This window comes from Polypterus senegalus, chromosome 6, assembly GCF_016835505.1.
Source record: "Polypterus senegalus isolate Bchr_013 chromosome 6, ASM1683550v1, whole genome shotgun sequence".
NCBI lineage: Eukaryota > Metazoa > Chordata > Cladistia > Polypteriformes > Polypteridae > Polypterus > Polypterus senegalus.
Genome location: NC_053159.1, coordinates 192619793 through 192645139, shown reverse-complemented (window position 1 = coordinate 192645139; position 25347 = coordinate 192619793). Strand labels below are relative to the sequence as shown.

The following is a 25347-nucleotide window of genomic DNA, read 5'->3' as shown; positions in this document are numbered from 1 at the left end:
GCCTTCAAATGAGAATTTTCTTCAGTCAGAGTCTATTTGAATATCAGCGTGTGTTGTGCCATGTGTTGTGTTTATCGTATTTCGATAAGATGACCGTTCCTAAGAAGTTCTTAAATTCACAGGTCGCATATCGTTGATCTTCACTGCTGCCTACACTTAGGAAGTCAACCTGAGATAGAATCGGCCAATGGGAGGACTGACGCTTGGACTTGACCATCGTAGTGGACAGTTCACAACCAGGCAGTGGACCCCCGAAAAATTTAAAGGAGGCTAAAGGCACGTTGTGGTATTCAGGGTCCACGTTTATCCAGTAGCGATACCGCCTGTCATCCACCTGAAGCTCGGCCCGGCCAGTACTTGGGTGGGAGATCATCTAGGAAAAGCTTGGACTGCAGTTGGAAGAGTTGGTGGGGGGGCACCTACCTTGTGCTGTGAATGTGGATCGCAATGCCCCCCAAGTGCTGTACAAATAGCACCGTCCTTTGGGTGAGACGTAAAACGGAGCTCCTGACTCTCTGTGGTCACAAAGATCTCTGCTCATCCTTCATAAACTGCAGGAGGTCTCCTGATGACTTGGCTCCATTGCCCACCACAGCCTGGTCATTCTGGCCCCCTAATCATCCCCTGTCTTTAATTGGCTAAACTCTCTCCCACCGCCTGACCACCTAATAGCTCACGTGTGGTGAACGTCCTGGTGCAAAAATGGCCGTCGCGTCATCCAGGTGGGTGCTGCACGTATTGGTGACACTTTGAGTTGCGAGAAAAGCGCGGTATAAATGTAAAGAAGAATAATTCTATTTGTTGTTCTTTATTATTATGTTGTGTCGAGAGCAAGTCACAGGGGGGCCGGCACAATCACGAGGCCTCGGTGGGATGTTGTGTGTAGATTTTAAAATTCTCATTTTACAAAAAAGAGAGCCGAGCGACGAGACTGAGTGTCCGGTTTGAGCCGCGTGGGACCTGAACATCCTAACCGAGGTGACATGAAGGGAGTCGGGCGGTGGGTTAGTCGCACTTTGGGGACCTGCTGATGCTGACTTGACAGTATTTGGAATAAGTGAAGGGGCATTGGTGTGCCACCATGTGCTGGCTGGCCTGTCCTCAAAGTCCCCCCACCGCTGCTGCACATCACTTGTTGAGTATCAAATGTGTCGAGATACCTCATGAACTCGTCGCCATGGAAATCGCGAGCCGGGCCCCGGCATACGGACCTCCTGAGTCGTCCCACTTGAGTGTCTGTTGACAGGTCTACTCGGGACGCTGCTGCGTCTGTGTCCCCCGGGTGACGACTGCATGCTGGCAGAATCTGCACTCTGTCGTATCGGGTGACTCTCTAAATTATGAATGACGGCCAAGTTTCCAGCACATGAGCTCTCATTATTTCTGTTTCCATGCTCTGCTCAGGCGGGTGACGGGTGGACGGCCCTCGGCCAGAAGGTAACCCTGTAGTGACGGTGGTATACGATGGTGGTCTATGGTTCAGTTTTGGAGCCCCCGGGTGGCTGCCGGTTTTCATCCCCACCTCCTTCACAATCTTTAGCTGATCTCGTTCTTCACTAAGTCCCCTCAGAGAAGCGCCATAGTGACAGGTTTGCGTTTTTAACAAATTAAGAGAGAACTTTACACTTGAAATGCTTCACTTCCTTTTATTGGATAAAAATGAGACCAAAATAAGAAGTGTAAAATAAATAAGAAGAATGTGATGATGGAATGTGCCTATTTCTCGGTGTTCTTAATTATTTCTTCATTCATTTATTTAGTTCAATGACACTGCATGCACCGGGAAATGAAAACTGTCATTGTCACTCGTCACCGCCGACAGGGCGGGCTCCAGTGAGCACCGTGTTCTGATTGGTGAATCGTCGCCAGAGTGTGGATGATCTCCGGCCTTCGAGTCCCACTTGAGACGCAGACCCCTGATGGGGAGTTCAGAGCTTCTTGTATTAAAGTCGTCACTTCATGCCAGTCATGCTGGCCAGATTGCACATTCGGGATTAGTGAACAGCAAACAACCTCTAAAATGGTGTCGACGTCCGGTGAGAGACCAAAGCGAATGCACAAAACAAAATGCTCCTTGGACGACGTTTTGTGTATTCCTGCCGAGTCGGACTCTGATTTTGATGCAAGTGATCTGAAGATGGAGATTGAAAATGAAAGTGAGGTACCGGCTTCAGCTGATTGGCCCCCGGCTGATCGTGGTGCTGATGCGCCTATGCCAACGTTCGCCTGGGAGGACCGCCACTTACAATGACAAGAGGTACAAACCATATTGCATCACACTGCCATACGAAGACAGTCGGGCAGCCGGCCCGCCACGCATTCCTACTGGCCATCGAGCTGCCCCTACCACAGCCACCAGAGACCCCGATTTACATGTGAAACCTGTGCTTTGTGTGCTTTTTAGAAAAATGAGTTGCCTGCAAAAAATATTCAGCCTTCAAAGAGTTAAAGTCACCATCTCTGCCCTCTGCACTAAGTCCCTTCATCATTTTAAGCCCAAATAACTCTGGGGATGGGATTCTGCCGCCCAAATATCGTGAATAGCAACTCATTAATATTCATGAGTGGGGTGGAGCCTCCAATCGAAACACAATGGCACGTAAACAAGAAGCTGTAGAGGCAGTTTTAGAATAAACTGAAATTGGAACATTGATTAATCTCATGATGATGATGATGATGATGAGTGGTCCTCGGGCATTGGCGCACTGTGTGATATGTTGGGTCTCATGTGTCTACTGTCCTGATCAAGATGTCGGGCTGTGCACTGGTGACCGTCTTGAAACGTGTCACACGAAGGGCGTGTCCTAAATCTGCATCAGTACACCGGTGGCCACTCGACGTGGCTGTCCTGCGGTATTTATGGTGACGTTTTACTGTTTGCGCTCTTCTCTTACAAGTTTGAATTCCCCGTTTTTGTGTCGTTTTTCTAAGGGGGTACACAGGACACTGAGCAGGTTAAGGGGGTCTGTCCCCTCACTTGCTGGTCCTCCTTTTGCTTTTCTTGGTTGTTGCCTTGGCAAGGCTTATGTTAAGGGTGGCACCAAGCCTAAGGTTCTTGTTAAAATGTGCTTCTCTTTAAAATGGAGAGTGGCAGTGCCCACCTGGCCCGTGTGACTCTGCGGAGGCCTGTGCCCGAGTTGCCCTCAAATTGCAGGTGTAACATTTTTACTCTCCTCTCCTGACAGGCACATGGGGGACAGTGACACATTTCCAAGTCCCCATCCTGGGGGCCCAAAAATGTCAGTTTTGTGTAACCCTAGTGATCATGAGGAATGCATGGTGGCACAGAGGGTTGGCATGGCTGCATCAGCGGTCCCCTGCCCAGTTGTCTTGGGTTTTCTACCTCATTCTTACATTTTTTTACATTTGGGTTGGCAGCATAAGCTGGCGAGGTCTGACAATGTCACCCAGCACCCACACCCCAGTTGCCAAGTCCATTCCCTGGAGAATCTTTAATTATGAATGCCGTGTGACTTTACTGTTGCCATGGACTCGGCTCCTCGGTGGCACCAGAGGACAGCAGCACTACTGGCTCGATTGTATGGCAGGCTTTCCTGTGCCTGAAGATGCGCTGTCATGTGACCTGGCAGAGCCCGACACGAGGGCCTCACCCTGCAAGTTACTGGGGTGCAAGAGAATCAGCTGGCCATTGATCTCCTTTGTGGTGTTGTGCCTGGCCTGGCGCTGCATCACTGGCGTGTCTGTCTCCCTTGGCCTGGCCCGCTGACACTCGTTTATCTTCTTCTCTTTTCAGTTCTTTCGATCCTTGCAGACGACTTGCTTGGACCTCCTGAAGGTTGTGGAGAAATACCAGCAAAGGATAAACTGTGAGTATCACCTGAGAAGGCTGCCATCCTCACCTGGTGCCAGGCTAGTGCACTGCATCTGATGGTTGAGTCCCTTCTGTGATGTCGGCACTGCCTAGATCTGCTGCTGCTGTATGTCGTCTGCCCAGTAGGTGGCAGGCAGGATTAGAGGGGACGTTCATTTAGGGTCAGGGTGACTTGGATGGGTACAAACCAGCTAATGCCCATCCCAGGGTCCCCGGGCTTGCTATCTGACCCTGTCTGGGGGGTCTCCACATTGGTGACACAAATCTGGGATGATTTGGCTGATTTTAACATTCAAACGCAGTTCACCCAGCCCACCAAGAGACCCTCAAAGTAACTTCAAAGTTCACCGCCCCATCTAGACATCTGGCATTGCTCATAATTGGCACTGGTGGTCGGCCAAGTCCTCTGGGGACCATTACATCTCAAATGGGCCGTTCAGACCAGCAGAGCCATTTGGCTGAATTTCCCAAAATGACAGCCTGCCCACCACACCACTCGGCCCCTCGCTGCCAGTGTCTGTGGTGAACTCGAAGAGCGGATCCAGACATCTCGATGGTGGGCTGAACTTTGAGGTTGGGAACGTCACCTGTATGGACGGACACGGGGGCCTAAAGCGGTCCAGGGCTGCAGCGTCAAGTCCACCTGAGCCATTGGAAACGAAACAAGAGGCCATCTTGACCTGCTGCCTGCTCCATTAGCGAGTGCACCCTTCAGACTTGGTGGGCATGAGAGGAGCAGGAGTGCCAAGGGTGGCCTCACTAAAGTAAAATGTCAGCTGAAAGACCCCCGTCAGTCCCAGTATGCTTTACAGTGACTTTTATAGAAAGCAGAACAACAGACCACTAATAGACCCCCCAACCCTCGCACTCTGACCAGGGTCTCTGAGCGGCGCTCGTCTTGTTCTCAGGTCTGTCCGTGGAGGAAAATGAACTCGGCTTGTTCCTGCAATTCCACGCTGAACGTGACAGGAGCAAAGCGGGCGACATGATGGAGGCCACCAGCAAGGCCCTGTGTGCGTCAGCAAACCAAAGGTAAGCACTCCGTCCACACCGCTGGCCACCCGTCCCCATGAGTGTCCCTCGTCCCCCCTCCCCATTGTCCCATCCTTGTCACCAGTAAGGAGTCATTCAGGCGCCTATTGTCTCCCTCTTGTCACCGGTGAGGAGTCACTTCAGCAGTCCATTGTCCCATCCTTGTCACCGGTGAGCATCACTCAGGCTCCTCAATTGTCATCCCACCCGTTTCTCACCCTCATCTTGGAGGGCCTGACTGTAAACTTGGGGTCTGCGAGTCACAGAGAATCCATTTGAGCAACAGGGGGATCAAGTGAGCAAGTATGGGGTTGGGGGGTCTCGTACTACTCATTGATGGGCTTGTGTGTTGTGCCCCCCAGTTGTCACTTGCCGTTCCTCCCTTTGACCTCTGTCACTCTTTTTTTCCCCCTCTCTCTCTCTCTTTGACCTTTGTATTTGCTCCACCCCTTGACCAGAGGGGTTTCTAGAAGTTGCAGGTATCAGGGTCTTAGCCCCCTCTTTGATTTTCACAAGCATTCTTAAGATGTGTAAGAAGCCATAGAGTGGCAGGGTGGGGGACGAGCCCCCCATGGGGTGTTGCACATCTTTGTTAATAAAGCTAAAGGGTGTGACAACCGGGGGCTTGTAAGGAAAATCAAAGACTGGGAGCAAATCCCCCCTCAGGGTTTCCCCACGTGTTAATATGGTCTGATATACTTTAGGGGGCTCGATAATCTGTAAGGGACAATACAGTTGGGGGCTTTGTCACAATTGACCTTTCAGCCATCATTCATTCTCTGTGCCCCTTGACCTCCGTATGTGGTGCATCCCTGCAATGTGTTGTCTGTGCCCTTTGACCTCTGCAGTTGACCCACCCCTTGACCCTGTTGCCCATTTTCTTCCCACCTTGCTCACCACACCCCTTAGTGGCCCCCAGTGACACTCATGTATTGCCAGAGCCACCGCGCACTCGGCCCACCCACGTGGATGGCAGTTCCTTGAAGCTCCCTTTCTGTTGGTTGGTGGGTTTCAGTTGCCCCGCCAGTCTAAACCTCTGTGAACAGCAGCTGATCCCTTTTGCCCACTCCCAGAATGGCACTGGTGCCGCCCATCCATCGGCTGGAACAAGAGGTGGAGACGTTCAGGCGGCGGGCCATCTCGGACACGCTCATCACGGTGGAGCGCATGGAAAAGGCCCGGACCGAGTACCGGGGGGCACTGCTGTGGATGAAGGACGTGTCACAGGAGCTGGACCCCGATACATACAAACAGCTGGAGAAGTTTCGGAAGGTGAGACGGCGCGTGGGTCCACGGGGGGGTGTGGGGGGCTCTGGGCTGGGCTGGGCTCACTGAGGGTCTCTGCGGTTTGTGCAGGTCCAAGCGCAGGTGCGGAACACAAAGACGCAGTTTGAGAAGCTCAAGAACGACGTGTGCCAGAAGGTGGACATTCTGGGGGCGAGCCGCTGCAACATGCTGTCCCATTCTCTGGGCACATACCAGGTAGGCCACGTCCCGCCCGTCCCATCCCCAGAAGAGCAAGGTGAGTGACGTTAGAGCCCCCTTTCCTTTGTGTCACAGATGATTCTCCTCCATTTCTGGGAGAAGACGGCCCAGCTGATGTCCCAAATCGAGGAGTCGTTTTCAGGTCACATGCCCTACGAGTTCACCACACTGAAGGTCAGTTGGCCGTTCTCTTGGGCGTGGGCATGGAGAGTGGGTGATGTCACCTGATCTTGTGTCCTTCATTTGCAGGACCTGCAGGACCCCTTGAACCAGCTGGTGTGTGACGACAGTGCAGAGAAGCCCCCGGGGGAGTCTCCAGTGAGCCATTTGGACAAGTGAGTGTCTCGGGGTGGTGGGTGGGGGGTTGACCCCACGTGTGCTTGTGAGCCGGGGGGCTGACGCTTCCACCTCTGTTTTTGCAGGCTGATCGCGCTCAATGAGGAACAGCCACCGGCACCTGGCACAGACTTCGGTGAGACAGATGGCACACCTCGTCTCTCACCCTCCACGCCACTCCGTGCCACTCACCCTGCTTATGTTTGTTCTGCAGATCAGGAGACGGGTGTCCACGGGAAACCAAGAAGCGGCCCTTTGTCCCTGAGCCTTGAAACAGGTAACGGGCAGGGGGTACTGGGCAGTGGCAGACCACTGAAAGGGGGCACAGTCAATAATTTGGAATGTGTGTTTGTCACTCTTAGTGCCTAGGGACCTCCTTGGGGACCTTCAGGAAACTGGCGATTCTGACAGGAGTGACCTGACCTTCCTCAAAGAGCTCTGGAGTCCTGCACCGGTGGGCCTGGACGAGCTCGGCCAGGACTGGTACGGGGCCTTTGAGGGGTCTTCGGCTGAGCCCCCCTCCAGCCCAACAGGCTTTCTGCCCTCACAGCTTCTCGATCGCAGCCTCAGTGCCACAGGTGAGCGGAGTGTGTCAACCCCCTCCCCCCCCCCTACACTTGAACCCTCTTAATCTGGGTGGGCTTGAGGTCACTGATGAACAGTTTAGCCTGGAGGGGCTCACACTTGGCTACAATAATACCCACCTAGCCAGGGTGGGCTCCAGCTTTCATCCACTGCAGGCTGGTTAGTCAGGTGGGCTCATACTTCAGTAATGCCCCCTGACACGAGTGGGCTCTGACTGCAGGTCACAGAATACCCTTTTAGCCGAGGTGGGCTCTGACTTCGGTACACTAATGCCCACCTAGTTTGCATGGGCTTGGCATTCAGTACATGACCTCTACCTGCTTCATCAGTGTGGCTTGTGGGCACCGACACCTGCCTTGTCTTGGTGGGTTTAGACTAAAATGTAATGTCTACCCTGGGTGGGCTTGGCCTCCACTAATACCTGCTTAGTTGGGTGGGCACAGACTTCAGTACCCTCACTCATACCCGCTGGGTGGTCTCTGACTTCAGCTTGTTTTCCCCAACCACAGGCTGGACGACACCCCCCATGTTCAAGGCTCAAGCAATGGAGGCCCACCTGCAGGAACCCACCCACAGTATGGCCAAGACAGCCCCCCAAGGTGAAGTAGTGCCCCGGCTGCCCTTGCTGCGCCCCTGTTGGTGCCATTTAACCCTAGCTGTTGGTTTGTTTGTCTCCTACTTGCAGGCACAAAGACTGCAGCCAGTGACATGTCTGCCTGGTTCAACCTGTTTGCTGACCTGGACCCCCTTTCCAACCCCGATGCCATCGGGCGTACTGATGGTGACCTCTTAAATGCTTGAGGGGCTACTTTTGGATTGCAGCTGGTAGGCCTGCCAGTCCCAGCAGATGAGTGTGCCCCCCATCTTCATGTGTTTGGATGAATTTGTAATAAAATGTTTTGTTTTGGGTTTTTTCGTCCATTGGTACCCCCCTGCCTGCTTTCTTTTGGGTCAACACGGACCCCCATCATGCAGAGGCTGCTCATGCCAGGTGACGTAGAAGCACAAATTTATTGATTTTAAAAAAAGATAACAAAGTGCAAAGCTGTTGGATTTGCTTTCCTTGTCCGTACCCACCATGCCAACCCTAATGACCTCTTGAGGCAGGCAGGCGGACCCCTGACCAGGAGCCCCCAGCGTCCAGAGTGTTAAAAAACCCAAGCCACTTGGGACCGGTCACATCTCCTTCTGTCCAGGGGGCCACCCTGCTGCCCACTTTAGTTCAAAAGCCTGGCACCGCACTCTTTGGGGAGGTAAGGCAGCTGCCGTTTGGTTAAGTCTGTCATGGCGATGCCGCTTAGCCGTCGGACTCCTCGATGTACCGGGCCAGCGGTGGCGGCTGCTGGCTGCTTGTCGACGTGCCACGAGAGACCCGCTCCTGCTCACCATTGCTGGGCAGTAATGCCAGGCTGTGCGTGGAGCTCTTAAATGTCAAGTCTGGGGTGGGCAGCAGAGGTTTGAGAATGCTCACCAGGCAGAAGGCCGAGCCACTCTTGGGGATGAAGTTCACTTTGTTCTTGTCGGGCGCATAGAATGGTGGCACCTCGTGCATCTGCCGGGGCCTGTGGGAGGACACAGGAAAGTGAGAGTGGCACAAAGATGCCCCAGCTCTGTGACAGCACAATCCCCCTCCCCCCCACCTGTACCCGCTTACTCACGCGCCTTCCTCGAAAGCCTTCACCCTCTCGCAGCCCTCGGGTGGCTCCCGCTTGAATGTGTACGTGTTGTTCGGTTTGGGCGAGCAGGCGTATTTGGGCAGCGGTGAGCTGGCACCGTATTCTGGAGGGCGACAGACATACAAATGAGCAGGCTGGCCTGGCAGGAGCCAGTGCCACCCAGGTAGGTACTCTCACCTGCTGTCTCCTTGCCATCAGGTAACAAGTCATCCGCCAAGCAGGGGCTGTCCCCCCCGCCCTCCATGGTGACGGCCAGGAATGACGGTGACACCGAGTGCGAGCGGCTGCTGCTGTTGCTACTCCTGTCGGCCCCCGACGGCGTCTGCGTGTCGATGCTGCGCGTGCTGCTGCTGCGGAGGGGGAGCGGAGGGGGCGCCCGGTGGCCATCTGGGATATCCTGAGGCTGCAGAGCCACGAGACACAAGAGTGACAAGTCCGCCGGGGTCTCCCTCACCCCCAGACCACCCCAGAGACCGACCACCGGCAGCGGACTCACAAGCAGCTGCTCCTCACGGCAGCCGCCCTCCTTGATGGTGATGCGCTCGATCTCCTGGTTGAGCCCCTCGACGCTGTTCCGGAAGCGGCAGGCTGTGGGCTTGGACACCGGGATGGGGATGAGTACGCTCTTTGGAATGTGGGTCTGCAAGAGAAACGTGGCGATTGGTGATGGGAGGTGGGCACCATACGGCGACGCCAGGGGGAGACGCTCACCTGCGACTGGTTAATGGCACTGTGGTTGCCATGAAAGGGTGACTGGCGGTCCTTCTCCCGATGGTGGCGGCTGCTGTGTTTGCTCCTCTGCAGCTGTTGACGCAGCTTGGCAATCTATGGGCGGTGGGGGGGAGAGAAGGAGTAGTGAGATGTGTGCCCCCTAGAGGCCAAACGACAGTGGAGGGGTCCAGCTCTGGTCCTGGTGGGCCGCAGGTTTTCATTCGGACCCTACTCGGTTTCCCTGTTTTTATGGATTCGCTCCTCAGTTGATTTGTTCCTTCATTAAATGGCAGCCAATCACAAATGAGACGTGATAACGAGAAGCCGTCATTGAACATCACGACCTGTCGCTGCTCTCATTCTGTTGATTTCAAGACCACCGTCAAGATGTTTTGGAGACCCTCACCTTTCTGTATTTTCAGCTGGCGGCTTCTTTTGTGTCTCATTCTTGTTTGGCTGCTCATTAAGGAAAAGGAGACAACTAAGGGGGTCCGAGTCACGTCAATTCAAACGAAGGCAGAACGAGTCAATCAGCAGCATTAAGGCGGCGGTCAGAATGAAAACCTGCGGCCACTGTGGTTGGACGCCCCCCAGCCTAGGGGGTCCGTGCCTGGGTGCTGCACGCTCACCTCCTTCAGCTGGTCAGTGCTTCCCCAGGAAGCAGATCGTTTATGGGAGCCTTTCTTCCTTTCTGAATATTCTTCAGCCCAGGCACTGGGGGTCTGTGGAGAGAACAACGAGGCTATGAAGTGGGGGAAGAGAGAGTATAAGGACTGTGACGATCCTCCTGCCCAAACCCATACCTGTGTGGCCTTGTCCCTCATGCAGGGTGCACATGGCGTGTGCCCGTCCCGTGGCCAGTGTCCAGAGAGGTAAGGGGCTGCAAGGGTGTCCAAAGAAGACGTCCGCCGGATGTTGTTACTGGAGGGGCTCACCGGAGGGGGCCGTGGTCTTTCTGTATGAAGAGAAGAGAAGAGACAGACATGTGACAAGCCTTAAACTGAAATGGCCTTTCTTCTCCGAGATCAAAGGACGGACTGTTGTCTGGCCATCTGCCCTCCACGACCCCCGCTGGGCACCCGTGTGCCTAATCGCCGGTGGCAGCTGGCTGTCTGGCACTAAGATTTGCTCAGGCCTCACTCGATTGGGGTCAGTTGGGATTAAGCAGCGGGTGGGCAGGCTGCAAATACCAGACAACGGCGGCCCCTCAGCACGGGCAACGTGCAGAACACGATGTGGTTAGCGGGCCCAGAGGGGAGATGGTGAGACCACCGGTACAGGCCACTTGGCTAATGACCTGCCATGCAGAATGGAGAAAAGGGAGAGTGGCACTCAACAATGAGGGGGCAGTACTGGCATTAAGAATGCCCACCGCTGCGGCCAGAACAGCACCTCTGGTGTCCACACAAGAGAAGCCCCGACAGCCTGTGGACAACGGGAGAGAGAAGGGCTGTGAACGGCAGTAACACTGGGCACCCAGCAGTGGTCCACCTTCAGCGATACAGCCGAGTGCGGGCACCGCGGACGACTTAATACCGTTTCTTATTTCAGTAGTCATGACTGACATGGGGGGCTGTTGGGGGGCATTAGCTCGATGATACCACGTAACACGTTGCCACTCTCTGGTGCCATCATCAGTCAGTAGGAATACCTGACGAGGATCTGACAGGACTACACCGCCCTCTACTGTCTCAACTCTGACATAACTTTACGGGACCCTTATGTCCCGAGTTCAGAGTTCTGGGAAATTCTTCATTGTGCCAATCAAGATGCAGCACATCCACAACCTCACATCGCCCTCTAGTGTCAAAACTCGGTTACAGAGTCACTGTTGTCACGTGTCCTTAGGACAGTGAAATTCCAGGGTAGCGAAGTACAACCACCTCACCGTGACATGACGGGAACCCCGACTACGCCGCCCTCTGCTGTCTGAACTCTGTCACAACGCTACCGAGTCCAGAGAAGTTCTTCATTGTGCCAATCAACATGCAGCTCATCTCGGCGCCATCATTAGCGAGTCGATTTCCTTATTGAACACGCTGGGTAACTGAATGTCTCGGTGCATCTTCTAGTCAATTCTCCAATCTGTGGTCTCCTCTCTCAGAGGTGTATGTGGCGTGGCGTGGCGTGGCGTGGCGTGAAGCCCTCGCTGGCACAACGCAGGAGCCGACATTTAAAAGCCACAAAACCACACTTAATATAATTTAATGGCATTCCAGTATGAAGCTGGCGTGTTTCGTCACATGGCCAACGTCACAACGTATTTGAGACTTTCAGAATAAAGTGCGTACGCGCATCGCCAACGAGTCACGACATCCGCGCGCGTCGCCACCGAGTGTGTGCCCCTCCACACATTTCAGTGCGCGGCCGACGATGATTCACGCCCTACACGGTGCCACACACAACGGCTACGCGACTGCATCTCCCGAGACGACAGCGGCAGAGCCACCATGGGCACAGTTACGCCGCGTTACTTCACTTTGGGCTGTTGGTCGTGGAGGTCTCTGCGCCTTCGTAAAGCGTTCACGTCATCTTCACGGGTGGGCACTTCAGAACAATGCCGCCCCCCGTTTCACCCCCCACATACCCTAACCCTTACTGCTCCTCCGTCTGTCACCGTTTACTGCTAAATTACTTTCAGTCGCCTCAGGCCTGCTCGTCTTCTCCGGCGCGGTTTCCGATTTCCTGATGTCCTCTGACTGCTCTGCAGACCCTCTCACTCATGCCCACTTCAATCAGGTGACCTCGTGAACGGTAAGTTTGGCCTGATTGACCGCGTGAAACGGCGTTCCAAAGTCGAGCCATTTGTTGAAATTTAAAGCGATATCCTGCCCGAGCTGATGCTTTACCATGGGGCACCCACCGGAAAACAAAAGCCGAAAACTTACCGAATACGCCCGCTGTCGAGTTTCGCTAAAAGGAACAACACAGAGGATCTGCTCGTAATCGATTTATCGCACAATCCTGGTACTGAGATTCTCGAGGTACGAATACAAAAAGTTAATCAAATCAAAACCAACCATGTGACACAAACAGAAACCTCCGCCACACGGGGTGAAAGGTTAACGGAGGACTGCAAGGGCAGCACGCTTTTCAAAATGTCAAGAGTCAGGACGGGTATCAAGCGCAGGGTCATTCAGAAAGGCTCATCCGATTGTGCCAATCACAGGTCACCAGATGAGTCTGCAAGGAGATGGCGACCCCTCAGCTCAGTCCATACGGCGGCAGGAGGTCATACTGAGCCCTCGTGAAAGGACATCAGGAACGTGACGGTGTGAGGAACCTCAGGACAACTGGTGATGTTAAGAGTGGTGACCAGCAGGGGGCAGTGAGGGGTCGCTGCTGTTTTGAATAAATAAATGATTTAGAGAGGAATATAAGGAACAAGCTGGTGAAGTTGGCAGATGATACCACGATAGGTGGATTAGCAGATAATTTGGAGTCTGTTATATCATCTCAGAAGGACTTGGACAGCAGACAGGCTTGGGGACAATGAAATGTAATGTCAGGAAATGTAAAGAATTACAAGTAGGAAGTAAAAATGTGAGGTCTGAATACACAATGGGTGGTCAGAAAATCAAAAGTCCACCTTAGGAGAAGATTTAGGAGTCGTAGTGGACTCTAAGCTATCGACTTCCAGACAGTGTTCAGAAGACATTAAGAAGGCTAACAGACTGTCAGGTTATATAGCGCCTTGATGTGCGGAGTACAAGTCACAGGAGGTTCTGCTGAAGTCTTTATAACACACTGGTGAGGCCTCATCTGGAGTCCTGGGTGCAGTTTGGGTCTCCATAAAGACACAGCAGCACAAGAGAAGGTCCAGAGAAGAACAACTGGGCTGATTGAGGGCTACAGGGGATAAGTGATGAAGATTCAAAGAGCTGAGCCTTCACAGTGATGAAGAGGAGACCTGACTGACTGGAGTGTTTAAAATGATGAAGGGCATCAGTCCAGTGGATCAAGATGGTGACTTCAAAATGAGGTCATCAAGAACACAGGGACACAGTTGGAAACTTGTGAAGGGGAAATTTCACACAAACATTAGGAAGTTTTTCTTTACACAAAGAATGATAGACACTTGGAATAAGCGACCAAGTAGTGTGGTGGACAGGAGGACTTTCAGAACTGGACTTGATGTTTTCTTGATGTTAATAAGTGGACAGGACTGGTGAGCTTTGTTGGGCTGAATGGCGTGTCCTCGTCCAGAGTGTTCTGATGTTCTAAACTCTTTACCCACAATGCATTGTTCTGTAATGACTTACGAGTGAAATACACTCACCTAAAGGATTATTAGGACCACCATACTAATACGGTGTTTGACCCCCTTTCGCCTTCAGAACTGCCTTAATTCTACGTGGCATTGACTCAACAAGGTGCTGAAAGCATTCTTTACAAATGTTGGCCCATATTGATAGGATGGCATCTTGCAGTTGATGGAGATTTGTGGGATGCACATCCAGGGCACGAAGCTCCCGTTCCACCACATCCCAAAGATGCTCTATTGGGTTGAGATCTGGTGACTGTGGGGGCCATTTTAGTACAGTGAACTCATTGTCATGTTCAAGAAACCAATTTGAAATGATTCGAGCTTTGTGACATGGTGCATTATCCTGCTGGAAGTAGCCATCAGAGGATGAGTACATGGTGGTTATGAAGGGATGGACATGGTCAGAAACAATGCTCAGGTAGTCCGTGGCATTTAAACGATGCCCAATTGGCACTAAAGTGTGCCAAGAAAACATCCCCCACACCATTACACCACCACCACCAGCCTGCACAGTGGTAACAAGGCATGATGGATCCATGTTCTCATTCGGTTTACACCAAATTCTGACTCCACAGAAATCGAGACTCATCAGACCAGGTGACATTTTTCCAGTCTTCAACTGTCCAATTTTGGTGAGCTCGTGCAAATTGTAGCCTCTTTTTCCTATTTGTAGTGGAGATGAGTGGTACTCGGTGGGGTCTTCTTGAAGGCTGGTCATCTTGAGCCCACAGGGGACTGGACTTTGTGTTACGTGTCATACGTCTATATAATAATTTAATGAAGTGACTCCTCGATCGGGTCAGGGAGCCTGCACTGGTACAGCACGCCGCTGGCGCCGCACCCACCGCACGACAAAACAGCTCGGTATCCTGGTTGGCAACCCCCCAGGCAGACACGCGGTCCAGTCCCACCCTCTATCTGCCGCAGCCAGGTGTGACGTGGGCATCCCCTTAGCCGGGTCCTCAACATTCAGGGTCCTGTGATCCACAAGACCCTCAGGTAATCGCGCCACATGCCCGTAGTGCCGTAACTGACGCTCCCTCACAATGCGGGTCATGTGCCTCGTTCAGCAACACATGCCCAATGAGCAACACAAAGTCAAACCAGCAGCCCCCCAAGGACCCTCTGAAGGAGTCCAGTCTCAGTCTCAGGTCACTGGATGGCGTCCATGTCTCACAAACAGGCAGCACCATAAAGACTCGGACCTTCGTCCTTTTGCAGATATCAGGACCACCACACAGCCGTGTCCAGCCACCTCACGACCCCCCAATCCGACTGCTGACTTCATAGGAAGAGCCACCTGAGCCATGAATGTCACTGCTGTGGCAGGTGACCCCTCGATCGCTGAACTGTATTGTCCTTTCTCGTCACTGTCACGTATTAACGACAGTGCGCCCCGTCTTCAGATACTTCAGGACCCAATAAGAGGCACGTCTGTCGAGCGTCCAGCGCTGTGCTCGTGCAGATTTAGTCCTTGTCCTTTGTGTGACACTTTTTGAGACTGTCACCAACCCGCAGTCCAACCGCGACACCATACGCCCGTTTCTTTGCGATTTTCTGTTACATTTTTTACTTTTTCATACACAAAGTACAGGGAAAATACTGTAATCGTCTAAAAATACGACAGTTTAGACCTCCGAGTCCGAAAAATACCATTTTTGGAATTGTGTGTGTGTGTGAACCTGATAACCTGAGGGCGCTTTCACTTCGGTCAACCAAGTTTTGCATACAAGTATTTGGTACAAAACGCAGATTTCTATCATTTTTTGGGCGACTGCCGCTCTTTAATTCGTGCAGCTGCAGAGTCCGATTTATTCTCCTTCACGTTTCTAATAATTATGAATTTGTTCTTGAATGTCCATAATATAAAAATCGAATCCTTGTCTTGCGGTTTACTCCTCAAATATCCATCCCCACATCTGAGCACACGAGAAGCTCGAGGGGACACCACCTGCACACGAGATGGTAGAAGGTCGGTGCCTGAACTGCACCATCGGGGCGGGCACGTCTCGTGTTACCGTAAGGCCACCAAGCGCAAAGCACTTCCGCATTTCCCCGGACACGAACACCGACAGTTGCTGCACTGTGAACAATAATTGGGGGGCTAATGTTTTCTTGTCTTTCTACTTGATTGCAATCACTTTGCTTTTCTGCCACACACCTACTGCGGTGCCAATGCTGAAGCTTCTCGTAACCGAAGTCACCGGACATATCACGGCGGTTCACTCGCAGGACGTCACATGGCTCGGTTTCGCTATCTGTGTCAGCGTCTGATGGCCGGCTCACATCTCCTTCCCTATCACTTCATGTTTGGTTTCAGTTTGTTCTAAAACTGGCTTTACAGCTTCTTGATTACACGCCATTGTGTGTTTTGTTTGAAGGCTCCGCCCCACTCATGAATATTGATGAGTTACAGTAGAGTGACAAAATATCTAGAAATATTCCTGAGGTTTTAGCAGTATCACGTTATTTTATCCACTAGATGGCAGCACAATACCGCCCTGAGCGTCAGTCAGGCCTAATGCGTGTACAATGTACCATGTTGGATCATAATAGATAATCCCAAGAGACACATGGGGATTAACTGGTTTTTCCATGGAATTCTGAGTCTAAGGGATTCTCCAGTTAGCGCCAAGAACGTTAAACTGAAAAAGTTCAACTCGTTCAGGCTCTCCTCGTAGCTCAGACCTCTTGGTCCTGAATCAGTCCAGGTCTTCTTCTTTGGACTTTGTCTAGTGCCGCCAGGTCTCTTTTTGTGAGGTGCACACCAAAGCTGCGTACAGAACCCCAGGCCAGGCCTCAAGTCTTGGTACCCTTCTACTATTTAAAGAGAATCACAATTTACACTGACAGTCTATATGAGTGCACCACAGAGCAGACGCGTTGCTTTTAAGACTTCACGTAATACTTCAAAAAAATAAAATCTTTATAAAGCAAGCAAAGTAACTCCTCCAATCAGCATCACAAGTGTCTTCAATCTTCTAATTTGTCACTCGGTCTCTGCCTCACGCTGAATATGGATAAGAAGAGGAGGAGAAGTAGAAATGGAAGAGGATAACAGCCAAACACGGTCAAGGTAAAGGTGACAAGATCTTCTCCAAAGAGCTCCATGTTTCTGTGACCATTGCTGACAAAATTATCAAGAAGTTTAAGGTCAACAGGACCACAGCCAACCTCCTGGGATGGGCCGAGAAGAGGAAGACTGGCCTCAGAATGGACAGAAGGATAACTTAAACGGTGGAGAAAGAGAAGACACATTGAGGCTGACCTGCAGGATCAGGGCACACCATCCATGGCTACGTGAATGAAGGTGGACTCTGTGACCGGGTTAAGGAGATCGTCCATCACGATTGGCTGGATGATGAACAAAACATCGTCAATTGGCTAAAAACACCTGCCCTTTCCTCAAAGTCTCAAACCGCAGCCATCTCACAAGAAAGCGGTCAGGCCCTCAATTCCCGTGCTATGCCAGTTTAGTGGCAGTGCGCCACCAATCAGCGTCAGGCACCCAGGGCCATCGTCACGGGGTCTCTTACGGTAATCACGAGGGCCTGTGACAGACTGGAACATATATTTTTTTTTTTTAGTTTTTATTAGCCAGTTATTGAAAATACAGGAAATAATCTTCTTACAATTTAGAAATATTGTTTTTTGGCCAAAAGTAGCAATGCAAGTCGTCTGTACGTGGTGTCCCCTCCTCGGTAAAATCTACACGGCGGCGGCTGCTGCAGGTCATCCATTGTTCAGCATTTCAGTTTCAGAAAAAACAAAAACCTACTGAAGACCAATTGTGGGTTCCCAAAAAGAAAGACAAGAAAAAGCTGAACGTGAAAAGAGAGAGAGAGAGAGAGACAATTGGTCATTCGGTTCTTCTCAGGGATACGCCAGTTCATTAACGTCAGTCTATTCTCCACACGTGGTGCAAACAAACCCGTTTCCAGAACCAGAGAACCTAACCCGACAACCAGGACATTCAACGACGACATTCTAATGAGAAGGCACTTTGGATACGCCGTGCAGACATCGCAGGAAGGTGAAAACGACTCGTTTCGTGCCACTATGGCAATCATGATTTGTAGCAATTGTAAGTGAAGTTGGAGCGAATCGCCTCTGAATCACCGTAAGAACATCGCCGGGTACCGTTATGTGTGCTGAGTTACAGCCATCTGTGAGACAACAAAACTACTGCATCCTGGGATAAAACGCCTGCACACCTTCACAACCCCCAACCCCCCCATTCCACCGTCCAGTGTAGACACTTTCTGCAGTACATCCACAGAGCAGCTAATTGTTTGTAGTCCACCCAAGGCGATGGTATCGTACATCACTGACGTAATCGCACAGCCCTACTCCATGGTAGAAAACCAGACTGGAGTTTGCTACAAGGCATGGTGAGTGGCCGGAGTCCTTCTGGGAGAAGGTTCTTTGGACAGATGAAACGAAATTCAAGCCTCTTGTGAAGTCACAGAAGACACAATGATGCCATCCCTACTGTGACAAATGGAGAAGGCTCATCAGCGTTAGGGGGCTTGCTGTGCTTGAATCTGTGCAGGAGCAGAATGAAGTCAGAAGATCATAAAGGCATTCTGGAGCGAGTGTCTAAAAGCTCCGTCTGGCAGGGTGAGGACCCCAAACACATCTACGAGCACCTAGAAGACCCTGGAAAGCTCAGAAGTGGCCTTCTAGGAGTCCTGTATGGCAGCATATTTGAGCAAGAGAGAAAAAAGTTGGGGACACAGTGAAAAGGAGTATTGTGTGACTAAAGTGGAAACTTCGGCTTTAATCTCAAAGTGTCCACTTTAATCTCGTAGTTTATCCATCCATCCATTATCCAAACCTGCTATATCCCAACTACAGGGGTCTGCTGGAGCCAATCCCAGCCAACACAGGGCGCAAGGCAGGAAATAAACCCCGGGCAGGGCACCAGCCCACCACAGGGCACACACACACTCACACACTAGGGACAATTTAGGATCACCAACGCACCTGACCTGCATCTTTGGACTGTGGGAGGAAACCCACGCAGACACGGGGAGGACATGCAGACTCCACACAGGGAGGACCCGGGAAGTGAACCCGGGTCTCCTAACTGCGAGGCAGCAGCGCTACCCGCTGTGCCATCGTGCCACCCTCTCATAGTTTATCATTAAAGTAGACCACCATAAACGTCATCTTCAGACCAACCCAGTTGTTAATCACCATGAGCTTCCTTCAGACCTGACGGCAGCGGCAGGCAACAATCGCCACACAGAACACGTGACATGTCTGATATTCCAGCTCTCTGCACATTTAGAATCCTTAGATTTCTACTTGATATCACTTTCATAATAAAATGCATTAAAGTGTGTATAAATAGTTCACTTCATTTAAATAATGACACACGTCGGGTGGCACGTGGCAGAGTTGTAGCGCTGCTGCCTCGTAGTACGGAGTCGTGTCCCTGGTATTCCCTGCCTGGTGTTTGCATGTTTTCCTGCTGGGTTGCCACCATGTGCTGTGGTTTCCTTCCACAGATCTGCAGTTTTGGGGATTTGGAGACACTAAAATGACGGCAGTGTATTCACCTTGCGATGAGCTGATGCCCCGTCCAGAGATTTTGTTATGGCCTCGCACCCGATGCTGGCTGGAATGGGCGCATCCCTGGATTGCTGGATGTACTCATTAAACGTCCATCCTTTTCAGAGATATTGTGGCAGGGTGTTCTGGGAATATAATGGATGTTTACGGCAATTCACAACGCAGCGAAGGCGACCCTGTTCTCACTGTGATGAAATCTCACACTGCCACCTGGTGGAATCTTCCAGATTTACATACAGAACGCGTACAAGTATGAAGGGTACACCGCTGTCCACTGGAGCGCACGTCATGTCGTGTGAAGTATAAACCTGGCCTCGGAGAACCAGAGCACTCCGATCAAGATTGGGCCAAATGGCCATCTGAGGGGTCCAGGAGTCTCACTCGGAGCCACAGAAAGCACTGGGCTGTGGTTAGTGCCTCAGAAGAGGTTAGGGGTCCCAAAAATTGTATCCTTGCTATTTTCATGTTTATAATAATACGTCCAGTCCAATATCAACAGCGTGGAATGGGTGGAATGAAATTAAAAAATGGTGGCTGCCAAACAACAGCTGCCAGTTTCAACTTATTTCACAGAAAACGGATTTTTTCTTAAATAGTGGAAAGGTGCAGACACATGTTAAGATGCATAAGGATACCCCCTCTTAACTTGGGCGCTACGTAACCTAACATCCTGCCAGCCTTCTTACCGGCTGCTGTCCACTGTCTGGATGTAGCCGAGGACCAGTCCACAACGACTCCCAAGTCTTCCTCATAAGCGGAACCCGATTAGTGACCACTTGACCCCGTAACGACTGTTCCTTCAGTGAGGTCCCCCGTCATACAGGCGAGGACCACCCCAGCTTATCCAAAGAAAATCTGTCCTGTGGCCCATCCATCTACCAACGCCAGCAGCAAATGAAAAGGCCTGAGACGTGGTGGCTGATCATCGCCCATCAGACTGTGGCAGGTGCCACAAGCACGCGCCATGTGCGTCGGCGGGCCTCGCTACACTCCTGCCAGTGAGGAGCGGCACATTGGCTAATGGTGTAAAAGACTGAGTCACTGCCTTTTCATTTCTGTGACCTGTTGATTCATCCTCACGTAATTTATTTTGCTTCACAAAACCAAAAATAGCAGTCATGCAAAAAGAGCTAAAAACCAAACAAAAAAAAAATTCAAATGAATTCTTATATTGCACAATCGCTGCCTCCCAGCTTGGTGCGTTTTAAAGACGCAAAAATAACATTTGATGAAACATAACGTGCAATGTGTCACACAAATGGGCAGACCGGACCCCAGGGAGGCCCTCGTATTCGTTCTGCTCACCTTTGTTACACGGAGTGTGAGGACCGACTGCAGGGCTCGCCTTACTGACCTCGACCTTACACGTGAATACTCGGTGGCCGTGTGGTGGGCACAGCATTGGCACAGGCTCCCAACCACCAGATGAGACGGCAATAAGCCTACAAACGCCAGAGTCTGTGCTGCCCGCTAACTTGACGCTTGTGTTACCAACCACTTCCACGCATAGCATTATTATTGGGTATCAATTTCTGTCAGTCGCCCTGTGAGTGAATATCTCCCAATTTCTGTTTTTGTGCCAGTTCTAATGGGTTATAATGTGGGCTGCAATACCACCCACAGACTCGCACCTTTCACTGTGTTCCTCACTTTTCTTTTCTGGTTTTCTGCAGTGGCATCTGCCTATGGTGTTGGAAGGAATGTGGACACTCCAACGTTTTGACAAGACCTGATCCATCATGACAAAAGGGTATTTATGGTTGGTAGTGTGCCCATTGCTGGCTGGCCGGTCTTTTGGCCTTGAAGGCCTGCAGGTTAATTTTCTCCAGCGTCCTCAGCTGGTATTAGACTTACCACTGTAACCATTAAATATGAGTGTAGTTAACAGCAGATGGACTGGCAACCCAAGCCAGACTGGTGGGTGGTACCTTACCCAGTCACATGGCCAGCGGGACCGAATGACAGTGGAAGTCTGCCTATCAGGCACACGTGTTTCCAGGGTACACTGGTGGCAGCGCTCCCCTCTGGAGGCCCGTGGATCTGCATGGCCCTGCTAGTGAGAGGTCACCCTGTCCTGCGCCTGGAGGTTAAGAAGCGGAGGACAGTGATAATGGAGGTGGTGAAAGAAGAGGAAGACTACTGTATCTGGCAATATCAGAAAAATAAAACGATCTTTTGAACCCGAGCCTTGCAGAGTGTAGTTGTGGTCTGAGTTTGGGCTTTTAGGGGACTCCAAACTTACACCACAGTAACTGAGACCATGCTTAGGGACTCATCTATTTTTACTACTTGTTTGTATTGTAAACGTTTCTATTAAATTATTTCTTACTTTTCTCTTAGTGTGATTCTTTTTTGCGATTGTAAAGCGTTGAGATAAACTCTTTGTATTAAAATAGACGATCGAAACAAGCATTGCTGTTGTGTTGTGGCCCATACTAAAATAAGGACATTCAACCGTTAATCCCGTTTACACGGCCTTAGTGTCAGGGTCTCATCGAAGGCCTTCCCCCCTTGGGATTACTAAAGTATCTATCTATCTATCTATCTATCTATCAAGGGGCGAGCAGGGTTAGGGTTAGCAGGGAGGTGACATGCAGTTGTCACCAATGCCACTGGAACCTTCAGGTGTCTTACCAGCTGCCCACATCCCCACCCACAGCCTTCTCTTCTTCACTCCTACTTTTATAACCAACGATCCCCAAAGACGGCTCACTTGCACCGTTTCCCTCCTAACTCCTTCGGCTTCTTTTTTCTTTTCTTGCACCCGCCATCTCTGCTTGCAATCACCATTTTACTGCCAGCCAATTCTCCCCCAACATTCCAAACTGGTTTTGTCAGGTCACAGTCTGAGATAACTTTTAGCAAGCAACTAGTGACCAACGACTTAGTGGGGCTGGACGTGCCTCCAGTTTCAAATGGAGCATCTGCTGGTCCACCACTTTTAGACTTCATTGTGAATAAACGGAACCGTTTCATGTGTTGCTTCATTCAAATAATTAAGCATATATGTGTTTATATTGTTATAGGAACTGCAGAGTGAGGATGAGGTGACCAGCACAGAGCCCCCACCCCCAAGGTGTGCCACCCTCTTGGCACAACGTGAAGTGGCTCTGCTCTCATTCCATCCAGGCTCCTCTTCACTGAGCACTTCAGACTGACATTTATCACCTCAGCTTCCTCTCCCTTCGTTTGGTTTCCCTTGCTTGTTTAAATTCAGGGTTCTTGCTTCCGTTTATCATTACTCACAGTAACTTAACAATGAAGTGAAAGTAACTTCAAAGCCACTAGCAGAACAGACACATTTGTGCCACTGGCACCTTGTGTGTATTCTTCACAAACCCGCGGCTTGAATAAAAACAACAGGCATCTTCTCCTTTAGCTGTCCTTATCAGAAATCGGGACTCAGCGATGGTAGAAAACTGTGACACAGGACAACAGAACTAGGGGCAAATGGCTTAAAGAGAAGCAAAGTGCCATCAAAAACAGGGAGTGGCACAAAGTTCAAAAGAATTACTGAAATCCAAACCTGCAGCAGCCAGAGACCACCTAGACCAGCCATAGGGGTACCACATGGCAAACAAGATATGGCAATTAGAGAACCTACTAGGGGGGAAAAAAAAGAAAACCTAAACTAAAGAGTTCGATACTTCATCAGTGATTTGTGTGATCCAATACAGACCGAAATCCGGACCCCTACATAAAAAACACATTGCAAGAGTGTTAGTGGCATCTTCAAACTTTGTAGGCACCACTCTGTTTGTTCCATAAGATGCCATTCGCCAAATATAATGTGTCTGATCTCATCTGTTTCAGGCTCCTCAACAGTTGGGCACCCCACCTGCTTTACCCTGCATGAGGCTTGCCAAATATAGAGAGCACCTGCTTCGTCCTACGCGAGACCCCTCAACACTGGAAGCACCTGCTCTGCCCTAAACAAGCCCATTACTGCTCTGTCCTGCATGAGGGGCATCAGCATCAGGAAGGCCCTGCTCTGCCCTGAATGAGGGTCATCAATGCCAATACCGTTAAAGAGTATGAAGCACCTGTACAGGCCCACGAAGAGCAGGGCACCTGGACTCTCACACAAAATGGCCCTGACATGTCCAGTGGTGACGCAATTTGTTATGGGGCAGGCCGTCCCTACATTCTACTCAAATGACCAGTATGCTCCCGAAAAATGTGTCGATATAAAAAAGCAATTGACAGGTTGGCGGAGGATTATGAGGAGAGTAAAGACCCATGTCAGTCAGAAAAAAAAAAAACACCTACTTTGGTCAACAATGCAAATGTCCCTTTTCAAACGATCTTCTTGTCCCGTCCTTCACCTTCTCACCACACTATAGCAACATAAAGTTTCAAACATACAAAGTTAGTATGGAAGACTTCAGTGGTAGATTCTGCCTCCAAATATCCCTGACCAGCACAAAGCAGATGAATGGATACAAGTGTGTTCTCCACTTCAACCTCAGTTCCTGCCTTTGAACTCCTTGTTGCCAAGAACGGCCAATTCTATCTAAGGGTGGTCTGAAGAAAAGAAAAAAAAAGGATAAATGGTTCCAGAGACAGGAGAAAGCAGACTGTGCACCAAGTGATCAACTGACAATTTCCAGTGCCACCAGAAAACTATGTTGACTGCTACGGTTACACCAAACCTGTATGCATGAAATCTACTTTTTTCCCCAACTTCTGGCCTGAAGGTGCACAAAGAACCAGCTCTGAAGCACACCAACCACAAAAGTTTGTATTCAGAGTTTCTGCCTCGGCTATCAGCTGCCATTAGAACTTGGACTGCACACCTCACTCAGGTGGGCCTTCCTCACGCCACTGTGGTCCAAGTCCTTCACTTGTCCAAGTCAACATTTGCATTATTCTGAAAACAAATCATTCACTCCACACCCCCAGGCAGATTGGCATTTATACAGCGCCCTTCATCGTGAGCAGTACGAACATCCCATGGAGAATCGAGTACTGTGCTCGAGTCCTGAACTCCTTTCTGCTCCAAGTCGTGTCCTTCTCAAGGCCCGCACGCCTCGCGTTTCCAACTCTGCCCTGCCTCGTCAATGACCCTTCATAATGAGCCCGACTGGTTATGATCACCAACAAACGTGCACGACTTGCGCCCCCCCACCGTGCTCCTTAATATAGCGCCTTTCACGGGGTGCACGCTCTTCTCATACAGGAATAGAACAACGTGACAGAGTGCGTGGCCCCCCGTTTCTTCTTATTGTCCTGTCCCGGAGGCCCGTTTCGTCCCCCTCTCTCAGTTTTGGACTCGTTATCCTTCAGGCCCCAGGCCTCTCACCTTTTATTATTATTATTTTTTGAGGACCCCCCCCCAATCGTACGCTTACCTCGAGGAGAGCCTGGACTTTTCCTCTCCGGAGATCCCCTGGGAGGCCTCACCCTGCAGGTCGTAGGTGGAGGAGATGCGCAGGGAGAGCCAAGGATCGCTACCGTGGGGCTGCCCCGCGTGGAGCCCGGTGGTGGTGGCGGAGGAGGAGAGGGGGGCAGCGGAGGGGGTGGCAGAGGCGACTGCTGCGGCTTCAGCTGGAATGGAACCGTGGCTTTCATGGGCAGTAGACGGCTGCCGGCGCCCACACTACCGGTGCACGTTGCGACGCCACTGGAGGTGGGCGAGCCGTTCCTCCGTACTCGCTGAGACATGGCGCTCCTTCACGAGGCTCCACATGAAAGGCGATGCGACGGCTCCAAGACCCGCTCCCTTCAGCCAGAGCTCGGCAGCATCTCCGGGGCTCCGAAGGCAGCGAGATTCAGGCGTGTCACGATTGGTCCGCCAACTGAGCGTTCGCCCCGCAACGCTCACTCCCATTGGCTCAAGCCTACGC

At 51.2% G+C, this 25347-nt stretch overlaps 2 protein-coding genes across 4 annotated transcripts in view; one reads left to right on the top strand and one right to left on the bottom strand.

Annotated features, from left to right (window-relative positions):
* The window catches only part of ical1 (islet cell autoantigen 1-like), a 26973-nt gene extending 18547 nt beyond the window's left edge, over positions 1-8426 (top strand). For 2 of the 3 annotated variants that reach the window (XM_039757809.1, XM_039757806.1), the window contains exons 3-13: positions 3755-3827; positions 4741-4864; positions 5938-6136; positions 6221-6346; positions 6425-6523; positions 6599-6684; positions 6772-6821; positions 6900-6962; positions 7048-7263; positions 7780-7869; positions 7956-8426. In XM_039757809.1, coding sequence (XP_039613743.1) covers positions 3755-3827; positions 4741-4864; positions 5938-6136; positions 6221-6346; positions 6425-6523; positions 6599-6684; positions 6772-6821; positions 6900-6962; positions 7048-7263; positions 7780-7869; positions 7956-8071 — 1242 coding nt within the window. In that variant the 3' untranslated portion in view covers positions 8072-8426. The remainder of the gene's footprint in view (positions 1-3754; positions 3828-4740; positions 4865-5937; positions 6137-6220; positions 6347-6424; positions 6524-6598; positions 6685-6771; positions 6822-6899; positions 6963-7047; positions 7264-7779; positions 7870-7955) is intronic. The other variant, XM_039757808.1, reaches the window with a different exon arrangement.
* On the bottom strand, positions 8427-25347 carry LOC120531932 (protein FAM117B-like). The gene is made up of 8 exons (XM_039757805.1): positions 24853-25347; positions 10461-10612; positions 10287-10379; positions 9658-9771; positions 9443-9586; positions 9124-9349; positions 8929-9049; positions 8427-8832 (listed from the first exon to the last, which is right to left on the bottom strand). The coding sequence occupies exons 1-8, from the start codon at positions 25163-25165 to the stop codon at positions 8568-8570; spliced, it is 1428 nt and encodes a 475-aa protein (XP_039613739.1). The 5' UTR covers positions 25166-25347; the 3' UTR covers positions 8427-8567.

What these genes read in the sequence shown, in the direction of transcription:
- LOC120531932 (XM_039757805.1), bottom strand. Translation starts at nt 25,165, where the DNA reads ATGTCTCAGCGAGTACGGAGGAACGGCTCGCCCACCTCCAGTGGCGTC. An exon ending in TGAGGGACAAGGCCACACAG is followed by an intron (nt 10,380 to 10,460) that starts GTATGGGTTTGG and finishes TTCTCTCCACAG; the next exon opens with ACCCCCAGTGCCTGGGCTGA. An exon ending in GCACTGACCAGCTGAAGGAG is followed by an intron (nt 9,772 to 10,286) that starts GTGAGCGTGCAG and finishes CACCGCCCATAG; the next exon opens with ATTGCCAAGCTGCGTCAACA.